The 13,321-nt window shown below is 42.0% G+C and overlaps 4 protein-coding genes across 5 annotated transcripts in view; 1 reads left to right on the forward strand and 3 right to left on the reverse strand.

Annotated features, from left to right (window-relative positions):
- Nucleotides 1–6,036, forward strand: part of LOC107676713 (uncharacterized) — a 16,483-nt gene extending 10,447 nt beyond the window's left edge. The window contains exon 4 of the mRNA XM_016471357.1: nt 5,929–6,036. Coding sequence (XP_016326843.1) covers nt 5,929–6,036 — 108 coding nt within the window. The remainder of the gene's footprint in view (nt 1–5,928) is intronic.
- On the reverse strand, nt 861–4,743 carry LOC107676728 (cyclic AMP-dependent transcription factor ATF-4-like). Of its 2 annotated transcripts, none has more exons than XM_016471386.1 (3): nt 4,597–4,743; nt 3,305–3,670; nt 861–1,885 (listed from the first exon to the last, which is right to left on the reverse strand). In XM_016471386.1, exons 2-3 carry the CDS (start codon nt 3,558–3,560, stop codon nt 1,143–1,145), a joined length of 999 nt encoding a protein of 332 aa, XP_016326872.1. In that variant the 5' UTR covers nt 3,561–3,670; nt 4,597–4,743; the 3' UTR covers nt 861–1,142. The 2 variants fall into 2 exon arrangements, with proteins under 2 accessions (XP_016326872.1, XP_016326871.1); XM_016471385.1 differs by having other exon boundaries at nt 861–1,888.
- Nucleotides 6,037–6,944: 908 nt separating the features above from the next.
- LOC107676719 (apolipoprotein L3-like) lies at nt 6,945–8,962 on the reverse strand. Its single transcript, XM_016471365.1, has 3 exons — nt 8,929–8,962; nt 8,533–8,566; nt 6,945–7,447 (listed from the first exon to the last, which is right to left on the reverse strand). Exons 1-3 carry the CDS (start codon nt 8,942–8,944, stop codon nt 7,075–7,077), a joined length of 423 nt encoding a protein of 140 aa, XP_016326851.1. The 5' UTR covers nt 8,945–8,962; the 3' UTR covers nt 6,945–7,074.
- A 3,113-nt stretch (nt 8,963–12,075) lies between these two features.
- Nucleotides 12,076–13,321, reverse strand: part of LOC107676714 (apolipoprotein L6-like) — a 2,689-nt gene continuing 1,443 nt past the window's right edge. The window contains exons 5-6 of the mRNA XM_016471358.1: nt 12,887–12,938; nt 12,076–12,813 (exon numbers count right to left, since the gene is read on the reverse strand). Coding sequence (XP_016326844.1) covers nt 12,084–12,813; nt 12,887–12,938 — 782 coding nt within the window. The 3' untranslated portion in view covers nt 12,076–12,083. The remainder of the gene's footprint in view (nt 12,814–12,886; nt 12,939–13,321) is intronic.

Consider the following 13,321-nt stretch of genomic DNA (forward strand, 5'->3'; position numbering starts at 1 on the left):
CTGCTGAACTGAGCAGCAGTCGGATCAGATTCTGTCCTTCCCTGAATATAAAAGCATCAGACTCTTCCTCAGAAACCCTGAGGTTAATAATGCAGATCTGCCCGTGGACGAGGAGCAAGTGTGTGTGGTGTGTCCTTCACTGCAGACGGCCTGGATTGAGTTCCCAAAGCCGTGTGAACTCCAGCAGTCCAGACTAAACACACTGCTGTTCCTCATGCAGGAGTGCTGTCTGAAGAGCTTCAGTAATGCTCTCCTCTCACTCACGCCACACTACATGCAGATCTTTCAGGTGAAGATAAATAAATGTTTTTTATAGGCACACTCTTTTGATCCACTTCTGATGTCGACTACTGTATATATATATATATATATATAAAAACCCTGACAAAAGTTTTTAACAGTTCCAGTCTCACAATAAATGTTTAGTTAAGATTTATCTATTGAGCTTTTCAACATCCACATTCATAAGCTGCTTGGGATAAAAGTGTCTAAATTAAATTCAAATGTAAAGCTTTATCTGTTTTATACTTGCAAGTGCTGATAATTTATTTTCCTCCAAGCTTAGAATCTGTTTTAATGTTTGGAAAAACATTTGAGTCACATTAAGGTAATATGCAAATTCACAAATAGTTGTAACATTTTTTTTAAGAAAATAGACCCAATTATTATATATTATATCCATACAACTCATTTGAGTTCATGAAGGTTTATGTAAGCTGCAGTTCATGATGGATTTAGTCAGGAAAACATTCGATTTGAGCAGATTGTTTTGTTTTTAGGCAAAGTCTGAGCTCTTGTCTAATCAAATGATGAACATAATTAGGGTTTTGATATTCAAGTACAAAAAAGCACACCCAGAATAAGTGAGTTCACAGCATCTTTAATAGAAAAGAGCAAAGCAATTTTACAAGCCAACACTACACCGTGACAGATCTAGCATGTTTAGCCAGTTTAAACAGCACAAGTGAAGCCTATTTACAAGCACTAGATTCAGTGTAACAACTGACTGATGATGAGCCCCTTTCTGGACATGAAACGACTCGAGGGAAAACGAGGGAATGGGTTTAGTGCGGATGATCTCCAGCGGATCAGAAGCACCAGAGAAGGACAGAGGAAGGTGACGGCGAGGGAAGTATCAAACCCTAACCAGAGCAGATGGCATCCTGGGCTTTGGCTTTGCTCCTGCGGTGTTTGGAAGCCCGAACCTCCTCCATGAGATCCTTCAGATACCGGATCTCTCGACTGATGGACTCGGCTTTCTCCTGGAGCTGGTGGTTTCTCGTCTCCAGCTCGGCGCACTCGGAGCTCAGCGTCTCCTGCTCGGTGCGTTTCTTCTGCCGGTAGCGCGTCGCGGCCGTTTTGTTCTGCTCCATCTTCTTCAGCTTCTTCTCCACCACCACTTTAGGAGCACCGGCGCCCGGCTCGGGTCTGGAATAGGGTTTGGTTCTGGAGGAGCCCGCGGGCTTCGGCGAGGGTTCGGGATCTGATCCGGAGACGGAGATCCCGCTGTCGCTGTCGGATGAATCGCTGCCTCTCGCCTCCTCTGTGGGAGTCATGTGGGGTGGAGCGAGCAGGAGCACAGACACCTCGCTGCCCAGCTCCAGCGTAAAGCTCGGATCCGGAGACGGAGGCTCAGACTTCATCTCCACAGGCTCCTGCACCGGCTCCGGGAGGGGAAGGTCAAAGGTCAGCGCCAGGCCCAGCTCTGTTGAGCCGAACGGGAGTGAATCCAGGTCCAGATCCATGTCGGTGTCCAGGCAAGCCAGCAGCTCTTCTGGAGAACCGGGAGGCTCGTCTGAATCACATGATCCGATGAGAGAATCCAGGTCAAAGTCATTCAGGTCTAACTTCTCCGTCATCCAATCCATGCCAGAAAACACACCGCCTGCTGGAGGAAACAGACAAGACTTTAGTAAAGACGACTCATTTTAAATGGTATAAATTCTGTGTATAGATAAACTACTAGCTACTAGAAGAGGGAAACTCCCTTAAACGTGTAAACACTGCAGCCCAACTAATCTGAAAACACTCATTTTCATCTGGGACTATTATAGTGTTTATCAATATATTTTTTATATTTTCAATTTTCACATCAATTTTACTTAGCTTTTGTAATTTGTGACCCTGCCTGTGGAAACCCAGCTAAAGTCATTTTTTGGTGATTTACTGTTTTCTACATAAAATCATCCTTCATAAAGATACTCTATGAAAATCTAACCTTTATATCTTTAATATTGACTGAGTAAGGCCATGTCAAAGATTGAAATCATAGTGAAATTAATGGTTGAAATCAAACTTTGATGGTTATCTCATAATTAGATTGAGACTTTAGCCTGGATTTCACAGACAGGGTCACATTTAGTTTTGCCAATTCTATTAGTTTGTCACTATAGTTTATAAATTGTTCAGTTTTAGTTTAGCACATCAACTTAAAGTAAATACATACAACAAGTTTAAGTTATATTCTTTTTTACATTTTATTCCGGTTAATGTTTATTTCATGCAACGAAAAAGTTTATTATTTTGGTTTATATATACACAACAACTCTGCTTCCATTCAGTGTTCACCTACAAAGTGCTAGTAATTATCTGAAAAATAATATGCAACACATTATAGTGCATTTGGTTTTACTAATGGTTCCATTTAGGGTTATTTTAGAATCCGTTTTAGTAATTTAGTTGGGCTTTTGCTTTTTTTTTTATTTGCCTATATAATTTTTATTGACTTATTTCAGTTTTGATTTTAGTACATCAAGTTAAAATAAAAAGTTTTTTTTTTACATTTAATGAACTTTAATAACCCAGGTGCCATTCAACTGAGCCGTACGAAAAGCAATCACAAATCTGTCCATGAGTGTGATGCATTGAGTTTCCAGTGAAAATACGTGTGATGCATTGAGTTTTCAGTGCAAATGAGTGTGATGCATTGAGTTTCCAGTGAAAATACGTGTGATGCATTGAGTTTTCAGTGCAAATGAGTGTGACGCATTGAGTTTTCAGTGCAAATGAGTGTGACGCATTGAGTTTTCAGTGCAAATGAGTGTGACGCATTGAGTTTTCAGTGCAAATGAGTGTGACGCATTGAGTTTTCAGTGCAAATGAGTGTGACGCATTGAGTTTTCAGTGCAAATGAGTGTGACGCATTGAGTTTTCAGTGCAAATGAGTGTGACGCATTGAGTTTTCAGTGCAAATGAGTGTGACGCATTGAGTTTCCAGTGAAAATGCGTGTGACGCATTGAGTTTTCAGTGCAAATGCGTGTGACGCATTGAGCTTCCAGTGCAAATGCGTCTGTAAAGTGTCACCTTTGCTCTGCTCGGGCTCGGTTTGCGACGGCCAGGAGAGCGCCAGCAGCTCTGACTTGCACCCTACAGAAGCGTGACGAGAGGGAGAGAGGGGCGAGAGAGAGGAGGAAGAGGAGAGGGGCGACGATGACCCCTCCGACAGAGTGCTCTCCTCATCTTTGTCCAGAAGGGGCCCAAAGGGGTCAGCCATCAGAGATGAGGGCCCCAGGATCAGGGCCCCCACGTCCTCCAGACTCATCTGAGACACCACAGACATGGCAGAGGGTCAGAGGCGAAGCGGAGCGGGTCAGGGGTTCTGGTGAGCTGGTGAACGGTGTGGTTATGCTGTCTACAGCAGCAGAGCTGTGGGTGGATGCCACAAGGGACCTGAAAGAAAGCAGGCGAGATGACATTACAGAGAAGGAACGAGACGCTCACACCTAACCAAAGAACGAAAGCGGAAATGAGACTCTTCGAGTGATCCTAACTGATGTTTTGAAGTTCTAGTCTGAGAACACTACTGAAAACTAACTGCGGCTGGAAATTCTAAGCAACAATCAAACAAAAACAGTCTTTATTGGGGCATGCGTTCACATTCACACACTTTACAACAAATCACTCCTATGCATATTCTATTATAGCGTTGCTGCAAATCATATTTTTAATTTTTTCTAAGAACAAAAAGGAATCAGTTATCGATTCCCAACCCTTGCCAGAGGGAAGATTTAACGGAACAAAAACTGGATTTTAATTCACTTCCTTGCACTGGATAACCAGTTTACCAGCACTTTAAACCAGTTTATCCAGTCTCTAAACCGCCGAGGGCCGTTCCAGTTAAAACGGCCACCTGGGAGGAACTCGAGCTGCCCACACACACCTTCACTTCCCATCACTAATACTGACCAACTTAAACACCTCCTCCTAACTATTATTAACCCAATGACTAGCTGACCTTTAACAGGAATTTCCCCGCCCTTCCAGATAACGTTTCCTAATATGGTCATAAGCACGGGAAGCCCCGCCCCCTGGTTCCTGCGCGAGATGAAGGTGTCCCTCGCGCCATTTCCAGCGCTCAGCGCGCGCGCCATTTTAAGGTGCCACGTTGCTGCTCCGCGACAAAAAAAACAAAAACAAAACCGCGCGACGGAAGAATCAAAACAAAGTTCGGAAACACTTCACAAAGCTACACTGTGATACTGCTAAACGTCAAGCTAAGCTAGTTATAACTACTACTAACAAACAGCACCGCCTTTAAAAACTTCGACGAGTTCTTGACATACTAAATCAAACGTCAAGGGCTGAGAAATACTTACGCCATTTTGCCAAATAGAGCCAGTGCACTTGACCGCTGCACTGCCGGATTCGCCGCTGCGATTGTTGCCGCTGCAAGCCGCTAGACTGCCATGATTCCCGCGGGAGAACTGCGTGCGAAGGTACCGGAGCTCGGGAGAGAAAACAGAGAAACGGCAGCGCCGCCGCTTATATACGTGCGCATCACACCCACTCCCTCAGCTTCCGCCGCGCGTATCACTCCGCCCATGTCTGCTTGCTGATTGGCCTCTGCGCCTGTCAATATTTACCAAACAAATAGTACCTAAATATTTACGTTCGCACAGGATGTCGGTCGTGCGCGCGGAGCTCAGACAGGAAATAAAAGCGTCGAAATTACATTAATAGTTTAGATAGTCCGAATAAATAACATTTTACGAGCGATATTCTTTCAGATTTTATTAGCAAGAGAAGCTGATGCTAAGTTAAAGACAGAATGGCCAGTGTTACATACACTAGTGCTAGTAATTCAATCAGGCAGCCATTAAATCTCAGGAAAATCTTTTTATTGTAATTATTTTGACACATTTGCAAAGGTACAACACGAGAATACATGCCTACACAAGAGTAAAATAGAGTTATAAGAAACTGAAGAAGTCTGACCTCTAGTGTAAACATGAATGAAATGACAATCGTTTCGTTTTTCCTGCTTGTGATCTGATTATTCATTATGGAATGGAGAAAGAATGGTCACACATGAACAGTGTTGGGTAACACATTACAAGTAACGCGAGTTACGTAATCAGATTACTTTTTTTCAAGTAACTAGTAAAGTAACGCATTACTTTTTAATTTACAAGAGAATATCTGAGTTACTTTTTCAAATGAGTAACGCAAGTTACTTTTGTTTTTTTCAATGTATTGACTGACAGCTCTCCTGTCCCCATGTTGAGAGAAATCAGAAGATGTTACTGTAGTTCTAAAATAAATATGAATATGCATTAATTCATCTCGCTCACAAAGCTTTAAAGTTTTTTTATTGCTGAAGTGTGTTGAAATTTCTTCTGCATTCTACTGTACGAACGTAAACTTACTTTCCCTTCAGCCTGAGGCTTATTCATTTCACTTTTGGTGTGAAAGGCTTTTATATTTGCCAAAAATATAACTTTTTTATTTTAAAAAACAAACAAGCAAGCCCTGTCCAGATTTAAAAAGTAACGCAAAAGTAGCATAACGCATTACTTTCCACAAAAAGTAACTAAGTAACGTAATTAGTTAGTTTTTCATGGAGTAACGCAATATTGTAATGCATTACTTTTAAAAGTAACTTTCCCCAGCACTGCACATGAAATGCTCAAAATATTCTAGTGATTCAGTCTCAGGAAGATCTTTGTATTATTCTGAATACAACACAAGAACACATGTCTTCAAGAGAGCAACAAACACCAAATGAAGAAACAACCCTTTCCTTCACCATATTTTAACACCGTTCCTCATATCTCTTCTGAGAGCAGTTTCTCTCTCGTGTCCATCAGCTCTGTAAGGCTGCTCTGCCACCTTGCGGATCTGCTGGGCAAATCTGGTCTTTGACTCTTTCTTGAGTTTCTCTGAATCTTGTCTGGTGAAGTAAAGATCCATGCCGACGGCAAAGCCATGAATCACGCCTGAGGACCGGCTCATCACGCTCTGCGCCGTCGATGTTCCTCCTGCTATCCTGACGAGCCGCACGATCTTTGCGGACTTCACATTCACGCGTTCCAGCGTCAGCAGCTCATATTCTCAGAGTTTTCCCATCTCTGTGCTGATGGTATCCAAGTAACGTTCAACGTCCTTCATCTCACTCTAGCACTCCTTTAAGATTGTTTCCACCTTCTTCCTGACCTGATTTTTCTTGACTTTGTTGGTGATGGCGGCCGAGGCCCCCGTGACCCCGCCAGCGGCTGCGACCCCGACCCCGACCACCGTGATGGCCAGAGACGCATTGTAATGCATTACTTTAAAAAGTAACTTTCCCCAGCACTGCACATGAAATGCTCAAAATATTCTAGTGATTCAGTCTCAGGAAGATCTTTGTATTATTCTGAATACAACACAAGAACACATGTCTTCAAGAGAGCAACAAACACCAAATGAAGAAACAACCCTTTCCTTCACCATATTTTAACACCGTTCCTCATATCTCTTCTGAGAGCAGTTTCTCTCTCGTGTCCATCAGCTCTGTAAGGCTGCTCTGCCACCTTGCGGATCTGCTGGGCAAATCTGGTCTTTGACTCTTTCTTGAGTTTCTCTGAATCTTGTCTGGTGAAGTAAAGATCCATGCCGACGGCAAAGCCATGAATCACGCCTGAGGACCGGCTCATCACGCTCTGCGCCGTCGATGTTCCTCCTGCTATCCTGACGAGCCGCACGATCTTTGCGGACTTCACATTCACGCGTTCCAGCGTCAGCAGCTCATATTCTCAGAGTTTTCCCATCTCTGTGCTGATGGTATCCAAGTAACGTTCAACGTCCTTCATCTCACTCTAGCACTCCTTTAAGATTGTTTCCACCTTCTTCCTGACCTGATTTTTCTTGACTTTGTTGGTGATGGCGGCCGAGGCCCCCGTGACCCCGCCAGCGGCTGCGACCCCGACCCCGACCACCGTGATGGCCAGAGACGCTCCCAGAGTGACGGGGGACAGGAGGATCCCGGCCACGGCCGCCGCGCCGCCCACCGCTCCTGTGGCTCCTCCGGTGATGCCAGCGATCTTCACGCCTTTGTGCGTCTTATCCACACCATCAGCCACTTCCTGCAGCTCCGTAATCTGTCTTTCTAGAGCGCTTTTACAGCTTGGCAGATGAGAAACAAAGAGCTGAAGAGTGTTTGTGAAACTTTCACCAGTGTGCATGAAGGACCTGCAGAGACAAAAGACAAATGAAGCAGAAATGAAGAATGTTCTCGTCCTGCTGTTACAACAGATGGCTGAATTAATCAATCTGTACCACTTTTTATGTATATTTTTGTATATATACACTACCAGTCAATAGTGTGGGATCAGTGAGACTTGTAATGTTTCTAAAGAAGTCTCTTCTGCTCATCAAGGCTGCATTTATTTGATCAAAAATACAGAAAAAACAGTAATCTTGCAAAATGTTATTACAATATAAAATAATGGTTTCTATTTTAATATCCTTTAAAATATAATTTATTTCTGTGATGCGCAGCTGTATTTGCAGCATCATTCCTCCAGTATAAAGCGTCACATGATCTTCAGAAATCATTCTAATATGCTGATTTATTATTAGAATTATCAACAGTTGTGCTGCCACAATATATTTTTGGAAACTGCGATACTTTTTTCAGGATTCTTTGAGGAATAAAAAGTTAAAAAGAACAGCATTCATTCAAAATATAAATCTTTTCTAACAATATCAATATTTGCTATCACTTCTTATCAATGTAACACATCCTCGCTGAATAAAAGTTTTAATTTCTTTCAAAAAAAGAAAGAATAAAAATATACCAACTTTTGAACGGTAGTGTAGTTGAACTGTAAGATTTCGGTTTTGAACAAATGCTCTTCTTTTTAACTTTTTATTCATCAAAGAATCCTGAAAAAAGTATCACAGCTTCCAAAACAATATGAAGCAGCAACAGTTTCCAGCTCTGATAATAAATCAGCATATTAGACTGATTTCTGAAGATCATGTGACACTGAAGACTGGAGTAATGATGCTGAAAATACAGCTGCGCATCACAGAAATACATTACAGTTTAACACATATTCACATAGAAAAACGTTATTTTACATCATAATAATATTTTACAATATCACATTATTTCCTGTATTTTTGATCAAATAAATGCAGCCTTGATGAGCAGAAGAGACTCCTGTAAAAAACATTAAAAATCATTCTGATCCCAAACTTTTGAGCGGTAGTGTATGTTACAGATGAAGAATGTGTGTATTTGTACGGATCCCTGTCCGGATCCACTTTACCTGAAGTCTGAATCTGAAACCACTGTAGATTCTCCTGACAGAAACAAAAACAATTCTGTTTCAATGTCTTAGTGACAGAAAGTGTGGAAATTGAAAGAAAAAATAAATGATGCCAACTTGAAAAGTTGCAGGAAAACAGCCCCATAAAGGCTCTACTCAAATAACAGACAAAGACATTAATGTCATTTCAATAAAGGCATTAAAATGTCACATGCAGTATTTTGTGTAATTTGTCTTGTTTTATTATTAGACAGAAAAGTAGCGAAACACACTCGTCAAGGATAATAACACAATAAAGTTCAAAGTAAACTTGTTTCCATTGTGGTCCTTGATGCTTCCGCTAACAGGTACAGCTGGCACTGCCTTATAAATAAAGATTACAAGATTATCTCTTACTCGAAGTGTTTCCCATCCGAAAGCATTTCTTTTCCTGCTGGAAAGAGAGCAAAGCTTCAGTCTTTATTATTCTGACACTTCAGTCACACTTTAAACACCAAATCAAGTGTTGTTTATTATAAAGAGAAGATGCACTGTAGATGTTTGAGATGCTGGATCAACAGCATCTTTGTATCGTGTTCGTCTGTGGTTAGTTAGTGGAGGATGTTGCTATAGTTACTGTGGCTCTCTACACCTGTGAGCAGAATCCACTAAAACACACCCAGATGAAAAGCAGCATTTCTGAAGAGAAACGACACTTGATCTGATGAACGATGGTCTGTGACTGAATCAAGGTTTATCAGAGTTGTAGAATCACAAGAAAATGTCTAAGGAAGGTAAATGGCACTCAGACGGAGTTTATACCTGTGGCTCGCTGTTCTGAAATCGTTTACTCAAATGATCCTCCAGATCTGCTTTGAAAATGACATCCTTCTGCATTTTGAGATGGAAACACACAATGCTGGGATGAAAAGTCATGATTTAACACTTCAAAATATCAGTATTTATTCATGAATAGGCATTATGGGTTGTGTGCTTTAATCATGTTTGTATGTACCTCAGAACAGCGTGAAATGAGCTCTCGAGGGCTTCCGGTTTCGGGTTTAGTCCTCGGTTGTGGAAGTGGAGGAACCACGCGTTTCTCATACACATTCTCTCTCTTCAATGTGGAAAAACAAAGCAGATCCTTTCAGTAATGATGCACAAGAAACTCAATAGTATTCAGCTAGTTGTAGAGGAACTGAGCTTTTCTTTCATTTATAAAACGGAGAGTTCCGGTGCTTGGTTCTGATTGGCTGAGCCGCGTTCAAAGCTGTTGTAAATCACTCTACAAAGTAACATACACCTTTGTTTACATTTGTGTGTTGCTCGGCAACCACTTTGTAGCAACCACAACTGTTTCTGAGGAACTACATTGTTTGGTGGAAGAATACTGTTTTTATTAATATCATTACACTTTATTTGCTCTGTTTTATTTTGTGAAACCTTACTACGTATATGGAATAACCGTTTTATAAAAGCAATAACCCCCGTGAAGCCGTGGTGTACAGTGAATTTAGAACAGCTAAGGGGCGTTGCTAGGCACAAACCGACTGCAACCAGAAGCACCAACATCTTCAGGTCTGAGACAGTGATTCAGTGCACAGAAAGACCGGTTTAACTGCTCCTTCATCTGATCACTCATCATTCAGTCTTTCACTTTCACAGTCATTCGCTGCCTAAAACTATCATCCTAATCTGTTAGGCTTGACCAATTCTTAAACATGCTGATGATAATCGATGACGATTGCTTTTGTTCTCACCTTGCGTGGCCCTGGAGCCAATCGAGGAGCAGGTTTAGGAGCAGAATGCTGAAGAACAGATCAGAAATCATTCAGAACGACATGCGTCTCAAAACCACTGGAAGAACCTGAACTTCAGGGTCTCGAAAAACACAGTGAGCCCAATGAACTAAAGCCCATCAGAATGAAACCCCGGCGATAAAAGTGTGAATTTGTAGTTTGGATTCATTTGGGTTTTCTTCTTCTCTTTTAGTTTGTAATCAGTATTTCATTGAAAATATGACACATTTGGCTTTTGTAAATTACCAAAGTGGTACTCATGCTAATATAGTAAACATACTAGACATATAACATGACATTCTAATATGTGTCCCTGCAGCACAAAAGCAGTCTTAAGTCGCTGGGGTATATTTGTAGAAATAGCCAACAATACATTGTATGGGTCAAAATTATACATTTCTCTTTTATGCCAAAAATCATTAGGATATTAAGTAAAGATCATGTTCCATGAAGATATTTTGTAAATTTCCTACCGTAAGTATATCAAAACTTAATTTTTGATTAGTAATATGCATTGCTAAGAACTTAATTTGAACAACTTTAAAGATGATTTTCTCAATATTTAGATTTTGTTGCACCCTCAGATTCCAGATTTTCAAATAGTTGTATCTCAGCCAAATATTGTGCTATCCTAACAAACCATACATCAATGGAAAGCTTATTTATTCAGCTTTCAGATGATGCATACATATCAATTTCGAAAACTTGACCCTTATGACTGGTTTTGTGCTCCAGGGTCACATATTATCATCACAGATCCGTCATATTAATTATCCTTGGCAGTGGAAACACATGGAATTAAACTGTATGGAATACACAGACACCTGCAGGTTTAGAATTACGTTTTAGGTTTTAGAATCACTTACGTCGTCCATCGTCTGCAGATGTTTAATGCTCACGGCTGTGTTTCTGTCTGTCTGCAGAAGTGTGAGACAGATCAGCTCTAAAGCCGTCATGGCACTCAATCATCAGGCATCTGTTAAAACACTTTCACTTACAACACAAAGAAGCGTTTACAAACATCATGAGTCGGTTTATTTGGGAATTCATAGTTTAAATGCTTTAGAAAATAAAGGAGATTCTTTACTTAAACTTGAAGAACCAGTAAGGACTGCTTTAATGGCATGAGATTTAAACATTTGATTTGAGTTCACATGTAGCTTTGAGAGCATCTTTACGTTTGTGTGCTACTATAAGATACTATAAAACAGCTCTTAAAATGAAGATGAAGAACCTGTCCGTTCCACAAAAGATTCTTTATAGTGGATTCTTTATTTATGTCATTCACACTAAGAAAAAAAAAGTTTGTTCCATAACTGAAGAGTATGGAAGGCCGTTTCTGCCACTGAAAGAAAAATAAAAAAACTAATTGCTACTTTTTATCTCGCAATTCTGACTTTTTTTCTCAGAATCGCAAGTTTGTATCATGCAATTGTGCGAAGAAAAGTCAGAATTGTGAGATAAAAAGTCGCAATTACTTTTTTTTTTATTTTATTCAGTGGCAGAAACGGGCTTCCATACTAAAGTTCTTTGATGAACCAAAAAATTTCTTCTGTGGCATCACTGCAAAAACCCAAACCGGGGTGAATCCAAAATGTGTCCAACAGAAAGCTCCTTATGATGAGAAAGTGTCATAAAATACAGCATGTTTTCACAGTGACGCCAGAAGAACCTTTCAGTGACCAGTTCTTGTGCAAAGAACATTTTAACTAAAGAACCATCTGTGGAAGTTCTTCATGGAACCAGATGGAAGCATGTCGTTTGATGGGCTCTTCAGCACTGAGACCCCCAGCAGAGCATGTTTTTGATGCGTATGAGCTGGTCGATGTTCTCTTTGAGTTTCAGAGCCACCTCTCGGATCTTAGCGGCGAACACGCTCTCCGAGCCTCTCTTCAGCCTCTGCGCGTCTTCTTTAGTGAAGAACGAGTCCAGATCCGCGGCGAACGCCTGCACGACGCGAGTGTTTTCGCTCAGCGCGTCGATGACGTCAGAGTTTCCGAGCCGCTCCGCCAGCTTCAGCGCGTCTCTTGCGCCAGCGTCGACCGCGAGCGACGCGAGCTCCGGCCTCCTCAGGTGCTCCATGCCGCTGATGATGAACTTCAGGCATTCCTCCACGTCCTCCATCTGGCTCTGATAGTTCCGGAGGATCTTCTCCACCTTCCTCCGGTCCTGAGTCTTTCTGACTTTCTTGCTGATGGCGGCTGACGCTCCGGTGACGCCTCCAGCCGCCGCCACACCGACGCCGATCCCCGCCACGGCCAGCGAGGCTCCGAGGGTCACGGGCGCCAGAGCGATGCCCGCTAGTATAACCGCCGTTCCGATGGCCCCCGTGGTGCCGCCCGTGATGCCCGCGATGCGCGTCTTCTTCACCGTCTTGTCCAGTTCGTCGGCGATGCAGTTGAGCTGAGTGATGAAGTTCATCATGCCGGTGCCGCGGAGAAACAGAACCTGCTGGTAGAGCTGAACCCCTGACCGGACCCGCTGAACCGTCTGAGCGAACCGTCTAGCGGAGAAAGCAGACGCACACTGAAGCGGGTCACTTTCTACAGCAGATCCCACTAAAGTCTGCAGCTTACCTGCACTGATCATGCTCCTCCTGCTGCTCCTCATCAAACACATGATCCCAACCTGCAGGACAAACACATCCAGATCATCAGACCACACACACACACACACACACACACACACTGGTTTGTTTTTATGGTTTATGGAGACTCTCCATAGGCGTAATTGTTCTTATACTGTACAAACCGTATTTTCTATTGCCCTACACCAACCCTACCCCTAAACCTACCCCTCACAGGAAACTTTGTGCATTTTTAGATTTTCAAAAAAACGAATTCTGAATTATTTATAAGCCTTTTGAATTACGGGGACACTGAAAATGTCCTCATAAATCACCTTCTCATTGTAATACCTATGTCATACCCATGTTATTATACAAATTTGTGACCTCATAAACCACATAAACATGCACACACACACACACACACACACACACAGCTCTGGCT

Source organism: Sinocyclocheilus anshuiensis, unplaced genomic scaffold (genome assembly GCF_001515605.1).
Source record: "Sinocyclocheilus anshuiensis isolate Anshui unplaced genomic scaffold, SAMN03320099.WGS_v1.1 scaffold3329, whole genome shotgun sequence".
In the NCBI taxonomy this organism is placed as follows: Eukaryota; Metazoa; Chordata; class Actinopteri; order Cypriniformes; family Cyprinidae; genus Sinocyclocheilus; species Sinocyclocheilus anshuiensis.

Coding starts and splice junctions, on each gene's coding strand:
- LOC107676719 (XM_016471365.1), bottom strand. Junction 7,448..8,532: donor GTTTCAGATTCAGACTTCAG/GTAAAGTGGATC, acceptor TTGTCTCTGCAG/GTCCTTCATGCACACTGGTG.
- LOC107676728 (XM_016471385.1), bottom strand. CDS start 3,560: ATGTCTGTGGTGTCTCAGATGAGTCTGGAGGACGTGGGGGCCCTGATC. Junction 1,889..3,304: donor CGAGCCCGAGCAGAGCAAAG/GTGACACTTTAC, acceptor TGTTTCCTCCAG/CAGGCGGTGTGTTTTCTGGC.